Source organism: Cydia pomonella, chromosome 7 (assembly GCF_033807575.1).
Source record: "Cydia pomonella isolate Wapato2018A chromosome 7, ilCydPomo1, whole genome shotgun sequence".
In the NCBI taxonomy this organism is placed as follows: Eukaryota; Metazoa; Arthropoda; class Insecta; order Lepidoptera; family Tortricidae; genus Cydia; species Cydia pomonella.
Genome location: NC_084709.1, coordinates 14,106,403 through 14,126,673, shown reverse-complemented (window position 1 = coordinate 14,126,673; position 20,271 = coordinate 14,106,403). Strand labels below are relative to the sequence as shown.

At 40.8% G+C, this 20,271-nt stretch overlaps 1 protein-coding gene across 1 annotated transcript; it reads left to right on the top strand.

Moving 5' to 3' along the window:
- The first annotated feature begins 101 nt into the window (after window positions 1-101).
- On the top strand, window positions 102-19,868 carry LOC133519874 (uncharacterized). The gene is made up of 8 exons (XM_061854042.1): window positions 102-324; window positions 9,206-9,313; window positions 9,403-10,313; window positions 10,396-10,628; window positions 10,937-11,100; window positions 11,680-13,665; window positions 15,220-15,304; window positions 15,939-19,868. The coding sequence occupies exons 1-8, from the start codon at window positions 265-267 to the stop codon at window positions 16,046-16,048; spliced, it is 3,657 nt and encodes a 1,218-aa protein (XP_061710026.1). The 5' UTR covers window positions 102-264; the 3' UTR covers window positions 16,049-19,868.
- The last annotated feature ends 403 nt before the right edge of the window (window positions 19,869-20,271 follow it).

Below are 20,271 nucleotides of genomic sequence, written 5' to 3'. Positions count from 1 at the left end.
TTAATAATTACTAAATGGAAAAATCAAAATCAAGATTTATTATTTAGTGAAAATTTTTGCAAGTAAGTCTATCGACTGATGACGTCAAACTGTATTACACGGTGGGCCAATGAGATTCTCCGACAGTCGGTCACGTGGGCTCAACCCTCCAATAGGAAAATGAGCCATTCTTTGTGTACCTTTTCACATAGCAATAAAACAGATTGTGGTTTTTATGGAGTGAGTGGTGTTATATCTGTCAATCTTATGTGTTTAAATACGTAAATGTGTGAAATTCAGGATTTTGCTATTGAGCATAAGGATATTTATATAAAGAAATATTCGGTGAGTAAAGTTTTTCGATTATTCAGTAGTATTTACGGTTGTTATTATAAAAACAAGACGTGCAGATAATGGGCAAGTCCACTGCAACATAGTTAACATGCATGTCCCGCTCTTTTTAGTGTCATTTATTATTGTAGATTTTGTTACAATCTAATTACAAGAATAATTATTCTTTTATACGAAAGCATCCACACATTTCCGAAAAATAAATACCGGTTATTTTGCTACATTAACATTTCACTCGCCGAAAGTGGCGGGAAATGTTCTTTTCCATCTCACTACACCGTTACTTAAATCCTTGATGTATTTCGTGGAATCTAATGCCCATTAATAGTAAATGCTATTATTTAAATGGATTATTAAATTATAACTAGGCTTCGTATTACAAACGTGTAGTAATAGTAACGGACTATTTGGATTTGTTTCATCATTTTTCGTCTCTCTCTACCGTGCACGTGGTATAGTATCTTTGTCTTTGTCAATCGATTTATTATTTTTAAATATTCATGTTTTTATCTACAACACGTTGTTTTCAATCCGGCATACAGCAGACTTGCTTATTTCTAACCATATTTTGATGAAAGGATGCGTATTCTTCTGTAATTAATAATCTAAATCCGTTAAAAAGGCGCCAATTTGCCGTCAATGAGTAGTTGTATAGATACAACCTGTCGGTATGTTCATTTGTATAGTGCATGGTGTCGGTGGAGTGAGGTAGAAAGGTATACCTAGGAAAAGGAGGCAAAATGTGGTGGATCAAAGAGTAGACAATTGTTGCAGACTGGAAACATTTAATTTGGTGAAAAAAGTGACGGCGTTTTGAATTTCCTTGCTTGTCTCAATACAATACCTTTAACTGTTTTATACTATGAGATATTAAGTAATATAGGTGTACAGTAAATATTATATAATGTAATATTTACTGTATCAAAAAAATCGGGTAGAGTACAGGGGCTATTTTAGAAAACCCTTTTAGAAAAACATACAAATATCATCAAGTAAGGTTTCTTAACCAAATAAATATTACTGTCTATGATATGATATATGACTACTTTTGCTTGTATCTATCAATCTATTTATTAATCAATTTAATTGGATCAATATTCGGGCATAATTATAGTGTCACCAGGTCACCACACCTATGCAAAAAAATGAGTGAATTGGATTTTTTAAAACTAGCATACCCACATCAAATTATCGCAAATGGAAAATTGCGATTGCGCCACAACACTTAGTTAAATTTGCTTTTTTAGTGACGCTTTTTAAGATATGTATAGGTACTTATAAAAAAATACTGGCAAATTATTTATAACATTTTACATGAAAAAATATGTACTGTGTAGTCTTTTTCCCCTATACCTTTGCAATAAAATATATGTTGATCCTTGAGTAGGTATTAAATCAGCGTATTGTAGCAATATGTTAGGTAACAACCCCTATTAGCCTATTACTATCTACCGGTTGCATTCAGTTTGTACCTACGCAGCAGTTGTTCCCACGGCCGATTTCGAGAATTTCAAAACGTTGAACAATGAACGACCGTGCGCATGTAGTAGTGAAGGTCCACGAGGGTTGTAGTGTTCCGTCTACCTGTCAGTGTGTGGTGTGCTCACAAACACAGCTGTACTACGTCGGTATAGGGCTATTGACTTGACTGCACTCGGCGAGACTGCAGGAACGACGGGGCAAGGCGGTTATTCTCAACTCAACTCTTACCAAATGCACCGGTGACCCATGAACCAGTATATATCTGACCTTCAGTAAAACATAACGGTAACCATTTTGCGTATCAAGACATATTGGGACACGAAAAGAATTGTATTGTGAATTTGATAGCAAGCTATGCACCGTGACTGCATGTCTACGCTCTACGATACAAAGTTTCTTAATATTATAAGTTATGGTCATCTGTATTTTTGTAAACGTTTAGTTAGACAAATATTTTTTATATATTTTAGTGATCTCAACTTCTATTTTAAAATGTCACATGAATAGGTAATATAAAACATTCACATAAAGAGCCAGTAGGCCATCTGACCCCGTCCGGCAAAGAAGTTTGAATTCAACAGTAACGTAGCTAGTAATACATCTATATCTGCAGCTCACTGACTGTACAGTTGGTATAGTTACTGTCCTAATTAGGGATTGCAATCCGGTCCGGCGGATCCGGTAATCCGGCCGGATCCGGCACTTTTCAGGAGCTACCGGATCCGGTAAAAATCACCGGATCCGGTCAAATAAAAAAAACGCCTAAATACAGCCCGTACTGTGCGGTTTAGATGAGGAAAAGGCGACGGACGAGAGGTATGAAGTTGAACAGAGCATAAAACAAATGAAAAAGTTTAAATTTAGTTAAATAAAAATATATTTATTATGACGATGACTGGGAACAGAAGTTGCCTTTCATGTTGGAGGCACGATACGACGATTACATAAATACTGTAATAGAAGGAAAAATTAAACGATGGAGATACCATGGAAGGCATTTGTAATTTATGCTAAAGAGAAGAAAAGCGTGTCATAATGTTGTGATAGGACATTAAAAGTAAACAAATGAGCAGGATTAAGTCCGCGGTACTCAACCGACTAGAGTTGGGCTAATCAATATGTGTTACATGTGTAAATGAATATATGATTGTAAGTTTGTATTGAAATGATAGCATTGATAATCTTTAGTTTACTTCGATTTTATACATATATATATGATAAAATGTTGTTTATTTTCTATTCAAATTTGAGAGAGAATCTTTTGTATTTACAATTTCATCCAATGTTATGCAATTTCCTTCATGGTACATGCTACTCTACGTCTAGCCAATTCTTTATTTGATCCATGTAACTTTTCTTAGGGAGTCCCTTTCCGCGATGGAGTTCAATGCTACACTCTATTATTTTTCGCATGAGATCGTCGTGTCGTGTTCCATCCCCTATAAATTGACCAAAATAATTTTCTGCAAATTAAAAAAAAGTTAAATTTTTTAAATCATACAGTCTACTACTTTCTTGGGAAAAAAATGAGGGAAAATTTAATATCATTTTGGTTAATAGTAAAATATCTTATTTTCTTACTAGAATGGATGTCAACGTTACAAAGAATTCAATCAAGGAAAGTTACGAAAACTTGTCTTTTCAAGGAGTTCAATTCCCACCTCACATCCCATTACCGGGCGTTGGAAACTAATCAAATTTATAATTGTAAACGAAAATTTGAGCACTTGTGAATGGTTATATATAATAAATGACCAATTTCATATTTTGGTTTTTAAGTGATATTGACAATGTCACACTTTTTACTACTAAGGGTTATTTTATTGTGAAGAAGTTATTTATTAACTTCAAATTATAGATTTAGGAATACGTATTACGCAAAAAACTAGAAAAATATGTCATTTAATTAACTTTGATATCCCTATACCAAACCGGATCCGGTCCGGCCGGATCCGGCCGGGTTATGGTCCAAATCCGGCCGGATCCGGCCGGATTGAAAATCAATCCGGTTTGCAATCCCTAGTCCTAATCTACCGATAATAAAGGCCATACTGCCGAAGAATTTAACGTTTACCTACTAAATTAGTCACGGTGCCAAGTAAAATAATAACTGTTTACCTAGGTCCCTCTACCTGCAAACCCACCTGCCAAATTATCAGAATAACAAATGATAATATTTGTGAAACGTTACTTTTAAAGTTTATTGAAAATAATGTACTATATCTATTGCAAATAATGATTTATGATTTATGAATGAAAATAGAAAGGAAAGATGTTGGGACAAATTTTACGACTTGTCGATTATATAAAGACCTTTACCGAAAGGAAAGTGCATGGAAGTATGGAGGAAGAGAGGGAAGCCAAGACGATCTTAATTGACCAAGTAAAAGAAAAAGTAAACATCGTGTCGTACCAGTATATAAATATAACAATTTAGAGCACATCCTAGGCCAGAGTACCTATGTTATGTCGCAATCGAATTGTAATAATTTGCCGTTTACAAACGGCGTCGTCATTTTACAAACATCTTCACGTTTGCAAAGTGCCGAAGGCAAATTTTTAGTGCGCTCAATAGTGTCGTAAACGTGATGGTTTATACCACACCACCATCCTCATGGCCACAAAAACCGAATCAGAGCACCCAACTATCCACGTGGTCTTGTCTTTCCTACCCCTAGAGAGCAATTACGAAGAGGCGCGGAGGAAGAGCAGGCCTCGCCCGCTGTGGTGGTCAGTCTCAGGCTGAGACTCTCAGCCGCTCGTTCCCGTGCTCCGTCACGCGAGGGCGAAAGGGCTGCTCTTCCGCAGCGCCGGAGCCACCCAGATCCAAAAGCCTTCCCCGCCCCACGCGCCCAACGAACTCCAGATTTGATGGACACCCCAGCGTTTCATAGTTTATGAGCAGCTACACGCGTGGTAAATTGAAGAACTAATTCGACCAAAATGCCGCGGCAAAATGCAAACAGTGCCGGTTAATGACATACGGTATTGTACAAAATGTCGACTTTAAAATTTACCTTCGGCAATTTTACAAACGTGAAAACGTTTGTAAACAGCGGATTCTTAGAATTTGCCTGTGACACCTAAATTCCCCAATTACAACTTGGGTCTTTAGCCGAACATCGGCCTACGCATAGTTACAGACGTCTTTACTACATTATTAGTTATTAGTAAGAGTTCGGCCAATTCTTCGCCCTGACACCGAATCCCGGGCTCACGAGTTGTATGTGAAGAGTCCTTACGTCTGCATCCTCATGCAACCCGGGATAAACTCTGTTTAAGCGGTATTGGTAGGTCGACTTCCGTAACGTATCGCATTTTAATGTTTTCTTTTTTTCTTACTTTACTATCTATGAATTCTTCTAAAGTACTACATACTCGTTCATACATGAACGTGTTACATAATGATTTTTGGAAAACATGAAATGTCAGCAAGATAGCAGGAACGGATAGGAGGTATCCAGCTGTTATGCCATTCTTTTTCAGCTTTTGGACATGATAATGACAATCTTGTTTTATAATTATAACCAATCAGCTAAAAGTTAGCTTTAGTCCAACATAGGTATCTACACCTTAATCCTGTAAAACTTAACATTTCGTTTTAATGAAGGTTGTTTTCAATTTCCGGTAGACAGATTATTTAATGCCATGGGTTTATTCAGTTACATTTACGTGTACGTGTTATGAGTTCACTCAGAACTACGTGCAATAATAAGTACTAGTAACAGTAGCGCCGAGTTACTAATTTACAGAGAGGCTGTTGACCCGATTGTCGTCATAATCGGTGGAGCGCCGCGAATCCGCAAACGTTCAATGTTTCTTGAATTAAAATACGAAAACGTACCCACATGGATTGGTAGATAGATATCTAACTTATACGTTTTTCGATTTTCCGAAAATAGTATAGGATTCAAAATCGAATACTTATGTTTACTTTCCTCCCTTCGTTTCGAAAAGGGAAATTGAAGACCGAGGGGATGGCGCCGCGCATGAAATCAATACGGAACCCCTGATATTGCGCGCGCATAGGGCGGGTTGTATGGAAATTTGTAGTCCCTCAGATATGCAAGGTTCAAGTACATTTTCCTCTGCTACCAATACCAATATTTTTTTTATCTGTCTAATTCATTAAAAAAAATATTAACTACTTATGAAGGTACCTCATGAAAAGGAATGTATTTATGGGGTGGCCCCAAACTTTTATTATTTAAGTACTAATCTCTACTGTTTAATAATATTAACAGCAGGAACCTACAAATACTTGTCTATTATTCATTAAATACTTAATACACTCTAAATTGTAAAATTTCCGTGCACGAATTTGGATGATATTTTTCTCGGCGCCGATTTTTCCGAGTGCTCTGTGCGGCGGCTGAGGCGGCCGCTCCGAGTTCAAGGCGACCGCGCGCGGTCAGGTTCGAGGACACGGCAACGCCGGCGCGGGCCCCTCGCGGCGCCTCCACGAGGGTACAGACAGGGTAACCCATACTTCTGAAAACGTACCCATCTTCCATTTCCTACAAAGGATGTTACAGACTATTTCTGTGTCAGATCTCTGACCGTAATCTTGGTCTAGGTTAACTAGGTTGGGAATAGCGAGCTTATTGACATCACTAAACGAACGTAGGGGAGCCTGACTTCTGATTACTAACAAGCTTAATTTTAACTGGATAAAATAGGGACGACTTAAAATAGCTAAAAGATGTTTTGGAAAGCATTCTTTTAACAAACATCACTGCCTTCATTATTTACGAACCTAGATACAGTCAGCAATACTAAAGGTTGTTTATTTAGTCACATGCAATAATTTATGGGACCGACCCCGAAATCGCGAAAAAAATTTTCTGTTTCATATATTTTGGCTGCCTGACCTTGAAATTTTCTATAGGAGAGTAAATTGTTTTTTCGCGACTTAGGGGTTGGTCCCATAATAAAAGTTGCTCAATATGACCTATATAATCACCCCGTAAATTACGGCAGGTGACTAAATAAACACCCTGTATATCAGCTTAACACCTTTACAAACTTCTATCTGCGCAGGGGAGGTACCTTTTCTCTGTACCGAACTGTACCTATTTCAAGTAGGTAAATTTCATGAATGTAAGAAGGATATTAAAAAAAACTTCCTGGCTGGGTTATGAGGCTTGAAATAGGTAATCTCACGTGAGCAAGATGAACTCTAGAGGTAATACAGACCGAGTTCATGGCCCTCTGAGCCACGACTCTGCTACGAAAAAAACGTACTTATAGACTTTTGTTCGACTTGTGAAATATTACAACTGAACAATCACAGACGAATAGAACAAAAAGACATGTCGCAGGCTAGACATGTCACTATGAATAATAATTTAGTTATTTAGTATATTATAGATGCTTTTAAAGAATACACACGCAAAGATGGTAGTTTTTACTTTAATTTAAATTTGTTATTGACTGTGTAATCTGTGGGAACTACGTGAACTTCACTGAGCGCGACTCGCCGGCTGCTGTCATTAGGGTCGGTTCACCCTCGTCCAACCCGCTGTTGTTTTCTCTTTCGTCCACCCTACTTTGAGCCCTCTCTTTCTCGCAAGTTTTTAAACCAATTTATCAAGCGGCGGGAAAATGTTCGTGCTACTAATCATTTAAAACGGATTTCATGCTTGTATGTGAGGTGATCTGGTGATTGAAGGCAGTAAAATCCTAAACACCTTCCAATGTAGTATAGATAAACGTGTCCATTCTTATTTTTGTTGGTAAACATCGAAAACTTTTAATTGATAATGATAAAGAAATCGTTACGTGTTCTTATCTGCCATTGCACTCTTCATGCTTCATGCTATGACTTTTTCATATCTTGAAATTACGGTCTGAAGCTGATAAACGTACGGAAGAGTTAATAATAACGTGAAAACTTTTTTAAAGATGAATATATTACATATTTATGTTCCGTCCGTTTATTTATTTAAAAAAAGCTAGTGATGGTGGCTAGTAGATATTGATTTCAAGGTACAGACGATAATTATACAGACTTGCTTTATGATCTGTTACCTTATGTTACCGGAAGATGGAAGTTGATTAATAATAACTTAATGGGCCGCGGTACGCTGGACGAGTTTATTTATAGTCACGGCCCGTGTACGGCGAGTAAAAGTTCTACAAAAAGTATCGTCCCAAATCTTGGAAGCCTTCAATACGTTTTTTATGCATCCCGCCCGCTCGGCCGATCCAGTGCGGTCCCTCGCCGACAACGAGGCATGGGTTGGTATAGGTCTATCAAAAAAAAACAAGCGCACGGAATGTTTTTGAATAACTAGATAAATCGCCTAATATGTTCGCCAGTGTTCTTCTTTCCTTGCAAGTTGTCATTGCGCTGTTACATGTTAGTGTTAGTTAAAGTGACTAAGATAGGATTCACTCAAATTAAAACATTGAACATAATTGTACAGAATAAAACTAACAAGATGCCAGTCTAACAAAATATCAATTAACAACTTGTTGGTTACTGCATAAAGTTATGCGAATTACGGTTTTAATTTTCGCCACACTATGGTTATGGTAGCGCATACCTCAAGGCAGAACAGGTTTCCACTACTACTTGCGTAGTGGTTTCATTGTGCTCTCCTTCCCGTCCCGTTCCACTGCACGCGCCCGTCCGCCATCTGCGCTAAACAAAATGGCGCGAAAATGTGCTTTCAATGAATACAAATACAAAGGTAGCTCTTGAAGACTGAGAAGTGTTATTAGAGAAGAATATTTTACAAATGCCTGAACTAGGATTCCCTGTATTTCAGCCAGAAAAAGGACAATATTTAAATGCTTTTTAATTATTCACTTAATTATAAGTAGTACACATTAAAAGTCTTATCACCTTAACAACATAAGTATATAGGTCCTTAAGTATTAAATTTAATAGTACAGTAATCATTCTACGACTAGTTACCTATTAGTAAGTTCTCTGTGTCATCGTACGTCATATTTTGAAGGGCGCATCGTAGAATTTTCTTACAGCAAACATAGCTGAGTGAATATAAGTCTACTTTGCATTTAACACAAAAAAAATGATTAAAATACGTGCCTCCTTGTATGGTTTGGATACAAATGCATAATACCTATTCGCCTTTTCTTGCGAATGAATGTTCTCTCTTGAAAACGCTCCTATTTTTTCTTTTAAATAGTTCTGCCAAAATCCATAGTCGGAAATTATGGTATTGTATGTACGTATAATAAGATGATTGTTCTAGTTACCAGTCTGTTCATTTTAAATTAGTATCTTTGTCTTTTTTTGGCCATTATATTTTGTGAACATTATTGACAACATCAATACTAAACATAAATTAGGTTTAGATTTCATATCTAAGACGGCATTTCATTCATAATCGACTTAAAGTTCATATGTCGTTTCTTGTTTCAGGGGTGCTCAGAAATGGACTTATACATCACCGACTCACTCCAGGATATGCTGGACATGGATATCAAGAACGAGATGGCCACAGATCTCAGCAGTATAACGGACTTTCCGGTTAGAAAAAATATTCACACCTACATCATACAAATTTACTGAAATAGCTATCTGGAAATTAAAAATTGATTTTTATTTTTGTCTTTCAGGATTCACTGGGACTAAATTTTTCCGAACTCCCACCCCTATTAGATATGGATACAGACAATTCTGCGATATGGCTCAACAACTCGTCTAATAGTTTTGTTCACAATTTAGACCTATACGGTTCCGAAGCAAACGCCGTAATGGTGAATCCAAATTCTGTAATGCCGTCCACATTCGCAGAAACTCCTGTAAAGAGCATCGTTAAGGAAGAGGCGTCAAATTTATTACTAACGTCAGCAGCCAACAATGATTCAAATAGCAATAGTTCGGCACCCAGTCCTAAAGAGGAGAAGAGCCATCTTACCTTCTCACCGAACACGATTAAGGTACCTAAGGTGGAACCAGAAGAGCCCGTTGTCAAGAAACCACTAGAAGAAGCCACACAAATGGTCATCTATGTGCGAAAACAGGACAAGCATGTAGTGAAGGATTTATTGAAGGACTTGGACACTAGCAAACTGAAGCCAACCACCACGCCTACGCCAACTCAAACCGTCAGGATAAAGGCAGCACAGGAACTAATTAAAGTCAATAATAAAAACTGTTCAATTCTGAACACGAGCCAAAAAGTAACGCAACAATTAGGAACTAAAACCATTATTTCCGGCAATATCCATATATTAGACGCACAGCAATCTAGAACAATTTTAGCAAATAGTAACAAGAGTCAAGCGACAATACTAATTGACAACTCGTCGTTGAACAATAATAGGCAAATAATTAAGACTTCGGTTAACGGAGCGTTTACGGTGGACGCGAGCCAAGCGAAGTTTGTAAACACGACAACCAAGCACACTGCCGGAGTGGGGGAGTTCCCCAAGCCCGCGTATTCATACTCTTGTCTGATCGCGATGGCGCTGAAAAACTCGAGGACCGGTAGTTTACCCGTGTCAGAGATTTATAACTTCATGTGGTAAGTTCAGGACCTAGAAGTTGAATATTTTACAAGTTCTAGCGTAAATGCAGCTTATATTAATCGCTTTTGTTTCTTTCAGTCAACATTTCCCTTATTTCAAAACGGCACCAAATGGCTGGAAAAATTCAGTACGTCACAATCTTAGTTTAAATAAATGTTTTGAGAAAATTGAAAAGCCGTCGACAAATGGCAGTCAAAGAAAAGGTTGCTTATGGGCGATGAATCCTTCGAAAGTTGGGAAAATGGATGAGGAAGTTCAAAAGTGGTCACGGAAAGATCCTCAGGCTATTAAAAAGGCGATGGTTTATCCAGGTTCGTTCACATTTGTTTTAATGTCAAGTTTTTCCACCTGTCATATAGCAAAAAATTCACAGAATCGTTCTTACATTCGTCTCGAAATGACTAAATTTTAACACCATTAAGGCTCAAAATACTTATTTATAACGAGTTCAAAATCAAAGGTTCTTGAAACTCGAATTACCTACGACTAATCATGAATTGCGACGAAAATATGGCCCTACCCAATAATTATTTAGCTTTAATCTGAGTTTTTGCCAAATAATTTTTGATATTTCATTAGAAACCTCAAATCTATTGCTGATGTCAATTTAACATTCTAGAAAGCTTAGAAGCGTTAGAACGGGGCGAGATGAAGTACAGCGGAGCGGCAGGAGACGCAGAAGACGACGACGCAGATGTAGACCCCGACGCCGAGCTCGACGCGGACGTTGAGATCGACCCCGAGATCAAGACCGAGGTGGACGAGGAGGAGATTATCGAGCAGGTGAGTTTTAATTCTGATATCACAAGGCGAGCGGGTCAACGTCGAAATTAGATAATAAGCTGGAAACTCGTATAATTTAATTATGGCGTTCTAAAAGTTGTTTTAAAAAACCTTGCATTGGCGTTGGAAATTGTTGAAAGTAAAATGTCACGAACATCGGGTTTTCGCGAATGTAAAGATTTCTGTACTTCTAATGATGTTTACATCTAGGTAAAAGAAATGGTAGGTAGAGCATACAATTTGCGAAAAGTTATGTTCCAATTCCGAGGTGAAACCCGTTATTTGAGTTGGTTTAATGTGTCCTCGCGTGGCCTTGAAGTGATAAGGATGTGGCAGGTGTGCATAATTGTAAACAGACTAGGAGTCGAGCAGGTGCGATGACGGGTGACCTAACTGACAGGAACTATTATGGGGCAGCTTGATATTTGCGTAATTTGTCAGCAGGGTCTCATCCTGTTTATAGAAATGGGACGAGGATGAGACAACTAACTATTATTGCAAGAGCTGCCGCATTACTGGTGCTGCATTAACGCGGGCCCTTTATCCGTCAATTTCCTTGATAAAACAATATGATTGCAGGAGGTGTCGGACCAGGAGCTGGAGGTGGAAGAGGTGGCGGGCACGGGCATGGTGGGCGGCACCTACCGCCTGCTGGCCGCGTCCGGCGCGCTGCACGAGTACCTCGAGCCCGACGACGACGAGCTCAGCGACATCGAGGTGAGTCCACCCTGGCCTGTATACCGTGTTGCAGGTGTCAGACAGGAGCTGGAGGTGGAGGAGGTGGCGGGCACGGGCATGGTGGGCGGCACCTACCGCCTGCTGGCCGCGTCCGGCGCGCTGCACGAGTACCTCGAGCCCGACGACGACGAGCTCAGCGACATCGAGGTGAGTCCACCCTGGCCTGTATACCGTGTTGCAGGTGTCAGACAGGAGCTGGAGGTGGAGGAGGTGGCGGGCACGGGCATGGTGGGCGGCACCTACCGCCTGCTGGCCGCGTCCGGCGCGCTGCACGAGTACCTCGAGCCCGACGACGACGAGCTCAGCGACATCGAGGTGAGTCCACCCTGGCCTGTATACCGTGTTGCAGGTGTCAGACAGGAGCTGGAGGTGGAGGAGGTGGCGGGCACGGGCATGGTGGGCGGCACCTACCGCCTGCTGGCCGCGTCCGGCGCGCTGCACGAGTACCTCGAGCCCGACGACGACGAGCTCAGCGACATCGAGGTGAGTCCACCCTGGCCTGTATACCGTGTTGCAGGTGTCAGACAGGAGCTGGAGGTGGAGGAGGTGGCGGGCACGGGCATGGTGGGCGGCACCTACCGCCTGCTGGCCGCGTCCGGCGCGCTGCACGAGTACCTCGAGCCCGACGACGACGAGCTCAGCGACATCGAGGTGAGTCCACCCTGGCCTGTATACCGTGTTGCAGGTGTCAGACAGGAGCTGGAGGTGGAGGAGGTGGCGGGCACGGGCATGGTGGGCGGCACCTACCGCCTGCTGGCCGCGTCCGGCGCGCTGCACGAGTACCTCGAGCCCGACGACGACGAGCTCAGCGACATCGAGGTGAGTCCACCCTGGCCTGTATACCGTGTTGCAGGTGTCAGACAGGAGCTGGAGGTGGAGGAGGTGGCGGGCACGGGCATGGTGGGCGGCACCTACCGCCTGCTGGCCGCGTCCGGCGCGCTGCACGAGTACCTCGAGCCCGACGACGACGAGCTCAGCGACATCGAGGTGAGTCCACCCTGGCCTGTATACCGTGTTGCAGGTGTCAGACAGGAGCTGGAGGTGGAGGAGGTGGCGGGCACGGGCATGGTGGGCGGCACCTACCGCCTGCTGGCCGCGTCCGGCGCGCTGCACGAGTACCTCGAGCCCGACGACGACGAGCTCAGCGACATCGAGGTGAGTCCACCCTGGCCTGTATACCGTGTTGCAGGTGTCAGACAGGAGCTGGAGGTGGAGGAGGTGGCGGGCACGGGCATGGTGGGCGGCACCTACCGCCTGCTGGCCGCGTCCGGCGCGCTGCACGAGTACCTCGAGCCCGACGACGACGAGCTCAGCGACATCGAGGTGAGTCCACCCTGGCCTGTATACCGTGTTGCAGGTGTCAGACAGGAGCTGGAGGTGGAGGAGGTGGCGGGCACGGGCATGGTGGGCGGCACCTACCGCCTGCTGGCCGCGTCCGGCGCGCTGCACGAGTACCTCGAGCCCGACGACGACGAGCTCAGCGACATCGAGGTGAGTCCACCCTGGCCTGTATACCGTGTTGCAGGTGTCAGACAGGAGCTGGAGGTGGAGGAAGTGGCGGGCACGGGCATGGTGGGCGGCACCTACCGCCTGCTGGCCGCGTCCGGCGCACTGCACGAGTACCTCGAGCCCGACGACAACGAGCTCAGCGACATAGAGGTGAGTCCACCCTGGCCTGTATACCGTGTTGCAGGTGTCAGACAGGAGCTGGAGGTGGAGGAGGTGGCGGGCACGGGCATGGTGGGCGGCACCTACCGCCTGCTGGCCGCGTCCGGCGCGCTGCACGAGTACCTCGAGCCCGACGACGACGAGCTCAGCGACATCGAGGTGAGTCCACCCTGGCCTGTATACCGTGTTGCAGGTGTCAGACAGGAGCTGGAGGTGGAGGAGGTGGCGGGCACGGGCATGGTGGGCGGCACAGCCGCACCGTACAGTCGCCATCGCGATTTTATTGTCAAGGCGTTGAGTGCGTGCAGATATTTTTGACCACCTCGGACGCTCCGATATATTTGATGGCGACTGTACCATGCTGCAGATTCAGTTAGTTGCACTACAATACCCAATTTTCTAGTCTTTCTACCGACTCTTGAACTTCGATCGCTAGACAAAGCAGTGCACATAACATCCGCCTGGAGAAACCTCACTCGGAATGGTATAGTGTAACATAATAAAAACATAACTTATTTTTTGGTAATAGACCGCGGGCCAGGAGCGTATATCATCAGTCATCGCCTCCCGACTGATACTTTGTCAGATGAAAGTTTAGATGCTACCATGAATTAAAAAATACTTGGCTGGTTGTATCGCAGTGGAAAGACCGTCAGTTGATGACATGAACATGTAAAAAAAAGCGGCCAAGTGCGAGTCGGACTCGCGCATGAAGGGTTCCGTACCATTTAAGACGTATTAAAAAAAACTACTTACTAGATCTCGTTCAAACCAATTTTCGGTGGAAGTTTGCATAGTAATGTATATCATATATTTTTTTTAGATTTTTCATTCTGTTATTTTAGAAGTTACAGGGGGACACACACATTTTTTCACTTTGGAAGTGTCTCTCGCGCAAACTATTCAGTTTAGAAAAAAATGATATTAGAAACCTAAATATCATTTTTGAAGACCTATCCAATACCCCACACGTCTGGGTTTGATGAAAAAAGTTTTTTTGAGTTTCAGTTCTAAGTATGGGGAACCCCCAAAATTTAATGTTTTTTTTCTATTTTTGTGTAAAAATCTTAATGCGGTTCATAGAATACATTTACTTACCAAGTTTGAACTGTATAGCTCTTATAGTTTCGGAAAAAAGTGGCTGAGACATAATCGGACAGACAGACGGACATGACGAATCTATAAGGGTTCCGTTTTTTGCCATTTGGCTACGGAACCCTAAAAATGTTTTCAGTCATATCCTCCTGATCGATATTCGGTTTGATGATCGCTTAGATGCTATTTTAAATATAAAAAAACCGTCAGCCGGTTGTATCGCGGTGGATAGACCGTCAGCTGGTCACATGAACCTATCATATACTATTCTTTCCACCGCGATACAACCGGTTCACGTTTTTTTTTTTTACTCACAATAGCATTTAAACTATCATCTGACAAAGTATCGAACGGGAGGTGATGACAATTTTTTTTACGTGTTTCGGTGGCTGCCATTCCTCAACCCACCAACGGACCAGCAGCTGATGTCCACGAAGACTTATCATATATAGCTGTTGATTCGTCATGGAAATATGTTCCTGGCTCGCGGATTATAATATTGAAGTGATTATAAATTTGGTTCTACTTAAAAAATACGCAACATGTCGACAGTTGTAAAACGAACGAATCGGACTATAGTAATAAATGTTAAAGAGTTTTTCTTTCATTTGGTTCCAGGTGTTAGATCAATCCTATGAAGAAATCGATATAGACGTAACAAAACCTATGAAGTTGGACCTATCAGTCACAGAAAATTATACAAGTAAGTATTCAGTAACGTAGAATTAATTGACAGAAGTGATAGCGAAGGTGTCCGTTTTAACTCTGGCATTTTGCTTTCGTATGTCCAAATGTTTTCCTCTACAGCCTGGCTAGCACATGATTGGCGCGAGAGTATCTCGCGACGAGATAGACTACCCATCTTTTTCTAACTATGTTAATTAAAGAGGGACGGGTAGTCTATCTCGCCGCGAGATACTCTCGCGCCAATCATATGCTAGCCCGGCAGATCTTAATTCTTTGTGACCAGATTCTATGACTAAATAGATTTTTAATCGATTCAGTTTTGGCATTTTTTTTAAATGCGCACTTAAGCGCCAATAGTGTCTGGCGCGTAAGACCATGTGAGTTCACTATGATAACGACTCTACGAACTAAGCATTTTCACTTTTACATTTTCTAAGCTTAACGCGATTAACTCACAGACCAAACAGAGAAGTGTGAGGACAGCTCACAGAGCCACTAGTAATTTTATGATTTCACAGTGAATGGTGAAATAAAAGAACTTTTAAAACACAATGATTTGATGCTATATACGAATTCGTGTCTCCAAACAGCTGCACAATATATAGTAGCAATTACGACATAGTTATCTCACGGGGTGTTATTGTTCCCAGTTCATTCCGCGAAGAGGGCGAAGACGAACTTCATCTACCAGCCGGTGGCCACGCAGGCGCACACGAGCCGGCGGAAAACGCCGCTCGTCAACCGCGTCGCGCTCATCTAGAGCTCCACACACACACACACACGCGGTCGGCACGGTAGGTAGTTTAGCGTAGGCGAACCAGTGATCGTTCTGTTCCATTAAATTTTAAATAATGTCAAATTCGAATTGTAATAATTAAGTCGAGCGTGTGGTGCCCGTTTTTGGCACGTAAAAAGTATGCCCGTAGTGTGAGGCCGTTTCGAGAGCGGACACTTGTTACATATCTTACACTGTATATTAGTTTAGCTTAAGGTGAATTCGAAGCTCGCTGACCGCCTCGGCGTTAGATAGTGAGGTCCGTGAAACTTTCAAAAAAAATATTATAGTGTTCAAACGTAGGCGATATGAGTATGAAATGTTCCCATAATAGTTAGTAAGGAGCCGTGTCGCGGCCGCATTGTGAGTACAAAACCGTTTCAGCTACTGTATTGACACTTTTATATGTTTACTGAATAATTCCGTTACGTAGCATTTACAACTTTGGCTAAAAAGGGAATTAGTAGTTATACAGTAAACAGCAGAGCATCAGAATTTACTAAATGAAATAACACCAAGTATAATAAATAAGTAATTTAATAGTATTAGTGACCAATTCATTCCATCGGCAACGACTTCTGTACTTCTTTACCAATTTGCTCGTAATCAGTTGAGCCTCATTGACATCAGTTGATTGATATAGATAAAGTCTCGGTACAGTAGCGCGTACGCGCACCATAGCGGGTATTAAATAAGTTCCCACCGCTATTACATTTATTTCTACTTTACATAAGACAGTTGACACTGGCAGCTCTAGTCTGTTAAGCATTATAGTGCCAAATACTGTTCTACGCGGTAAACAATAATTAAGTTGTGTTATGTCTATCTGTATACGAGTACTGCGGTGGCAGCATGGTTCCATTGTTATCGCCTGTCACTATGCCCGTCACTTTGACAGGCGATCAAAATGCGACCGTGCTACCATCGCTGGAACAACTATGTGGCACTATACCGTTTTACTTGTAACCTCCCATCACGCAACTCTATGGTCTTGACAACAACATGCAATTAGATGCTAAGGTCGTGTCACGGAAAATGCAACGTGGTTCAATAACTACGTCTTGTATTTGTATGACTCAGTATTTGCGTGAGTCAGTACTCAGACAAATATATAGAGCAATGGACTTCTATACCAGTTGGTATTGGTATAAGCTCTATGCAAACAATACATTCAATATTTGCCTTGTTTTGACTTTTTACTCAAAGCATTACTGTTTAGTTGTAAAGGCAAATAAAAGACGAGCGATGATGGAAGGTTTTTACCAAAACAAATGACTCTTCTCTGAGCCTTTAGCCCGGGATTGTACCTGTCCCAACTCCTAGCTTGGCCGGGATCAGAAATGACTCATTTTTATACAATACCTCTCTTTGATTAATTAAGACTATTACGTATGTGACGTTATTGTGTTTGTTCTTTGTTAAGTGTTTCTCGTACGAGTAAAACAACAAGTTTGTCAATAAATACGCCGGCTAATCATGTCAATATATAAGCTATCTATAGGTCATTCCAGGCGATATCTTATGAAATAGGTAGGGTGTGCTCAGTTAAATCTTCTAGTCGGCAGCATACGTTCTAAATATAAAGATACGGATGCGTTTGTCAGCTAGCCCTGCTGTTGTGCCTAGATTCTGTTATTTATGACGTATTGAAGAATAACCATGCATTATTCCCAACTCTATTGTGTTGGTATTTTCAAGCATCTTCAGGATCAGGATATTCATATATCTAATCTCTGTAATCGTAATAAATAACAGCGACTAGTTTCAACATCAAGTCTTCCAGGCAATAGAAAAATACTTTCAAGAAAGTGCTTTTACAGAACTGAATAGAAGTTTGTATAGACTTTTCCAGTAGTATTTTAAGTGATTGAAATGAGGTGCAAAATTATATTAAGGTTGTGTTGATAACGGTAGATCTCATGTCTTTAAGATTGGTCTGTTACGAAAAAGCACACCCCTAGTCCAATGCATTTAAACACGTTACGCGGTAGGGACGAGTGACCTGTCATTGAAGTTCAAGACTATTTGTAGTACAAGTGTGTTACAAGCGCTATTGTTGTACCTACGGAATACAATCGTTATAAGTAATATATATTTGGCCGGAAACCTTAATTAGAAACATCTGAATAAATACTCTATTGTCAAGAAGTTGAGTTCAGATATTTCTGATCACCGATGCTATGGCGACCGTAGGTAGGTACCGTGACGATGACGACACACTTGCAATGCAATACTTTTGACTTATATGATACGGACACATAAAATTGATGAAATTTCAAGTGATACGATGTAAGGAAAAGTAACGTGCAAATAGGACTTGTGATTTATTGGATGTGAATGTATTAGTGAAATTGTATTCACAAAGAGATTGTGTTAAAAAGAGTAATGGCGTAATGGACTGACAAGGTCTAAAATTTATAAATATGATCGGTTATATCTGGCTAAATATATAACTTGCAACTTGCATTTATTGTAGTTTTGTGTGTACCTATAGGTATAATTATATTCCTTTATACTGCATATATATTGTGGCATTCTTTTCCGCAAACATCGTTTCGTGCGAGGAAAGTCAATTGCACAGAACAATAATTTTGTATAACAATGAATTCCCGAGAAGCACAGAATTCGTTTCGTATCATTGTTTCATTTACACCAATTTACGCACTTTAGCAAGTTTTATTCAATTTTCAGTCAGGATAAAAAATATATATATTAAAAAATTTAGGACAAAAATAGTTCATACAATTATTTAGTAAATTGTTAGTCAATTTTTAGTAGATTGTTTTTATCTGTTGAGCATCTTTGCAATTGTTTATATTTTTGTCAATGTTTCTCAGAAGCTCAGAAGAATCCACCTGCACACACTGTTGTCAAGGATGCGTGTTACTACATTACAACACGCATTACTCTATACGCCTATTACTCTTTAACGGTAAATATGTAAGTAGGTAATTAGATTATGGCCCAAGTAACAAATCTGTCTTGAAGGGTAGCGGCGGTTGCGCACGATTCGTTTTAAGGCGTAAATATGTAATCATCTAGGACCAAAAAACAGCTCGTCTGTTCGTCGTGCAGTGCACAGCCGCCCTAGTTTATGGATGTTGGTTAATCTGAATGTTAAAGGGAAATGTAACTTGTAGGACTAAATATTGAAATCACCAGCGTTCTGGGGTCGGAACGCAACAAGACTTTGTTAGGTGCATACTACTATTATTATTGACATTATTAATAAAATTTCAATAGCGTGCAATGTGTAAATATATTTAGCGGGAAATAATTTGCTTATTGTATTAATAACACTGCGTATGTTTGTGAATTTTTATTGATAATAAATTAATACATAAATACTATTTTAGGTACACTTACGTGTTTATGAATTATGTGTAAGCAAAACAGTTGCTAAAAAAAAGATAATTTTGTATTACATGAAGGTAAACCCCACTTTTCGTAATATATAAATATGCAATGTAGAACGAAATTGTTGCAAAATGGCGTATTGGATGTATCTAGTGGAACTGCTTCAAAAAGAAATGCCAAGAATCTGAACGTTTAATATTGGACTTCCGTAAAGTGAATAATGAAGCAATGTAACGTATCTCTAACCAATTTTGTAACATAAAATAGAATTTGTATTTTTCCACTGCCAGTATTTCAACATCCATGTAAAATATGATTAAATAAAATAAATAGTTTGTAAGACAGCAGTAGCAATTTAAATGTAGGTTTATTACTAAATAAATAATGTAAGAATGCCGAGTCGAATATGATTTTTTAATAACATTTTTGTAATAAAAATGAAATTCAATATATTCTGTTTTATTTCATAACCATTCCCCAAATCCTTGCACAACTACATTCCTTTTGACCACCACAGTCCATTATAGCGTCTATGATGCTTATTAGCACACTGTCACGCTCAAGACAGTTACTACCTATACCAGGGGTCGGCAAACCGCGGCCCGCGAGCCGCATGCGGCTCTTTGCGGCTGTTGAAGCGAATAAAACAAAATTCTGATCTCTTAGAGCACTGTAAATATACGTGACGGTCAACAGGCACATCCTTACGGCTCCTCAACACGATGGGTCGTCATACTAACCCATTAAGTTGGGCCAGTGTGCTGAGAGCGCAGTGGTGTCGCATGCTCCATATGCAGCATAGACTCTTTAGGCATGCAAAGACTCGCCTCGACTTAATTACTAACGTAGTT

What these genes read in the sequence shown, in the direction of transcription:
- LOC133519874 (XM_061854042.1), top strand. Translation starts at nt 265, where the DNA reads ATGTGTGAAATTCAGGATTTTGCTATTGAGCATAAGGATATTTATATA. An exon ending in GCAGTATAACGGACTTTCCG is followed by an intron (nt 9,314 to 9,402) that starts GTTAGAAAAAAT and finishes TTTGTCTTTCAG; the next exon opens with GATTCACTGGGACTAAATTT. An exon ending in AAAGGCGATGGTTTATCCAG is followed by an intron (nt 10,629 to 10,936) that starts GTTCGTTCACAT and finishes TTAACATTCTAG; the next exon opens with AAAGCTTAGAAGCGTTAGAA.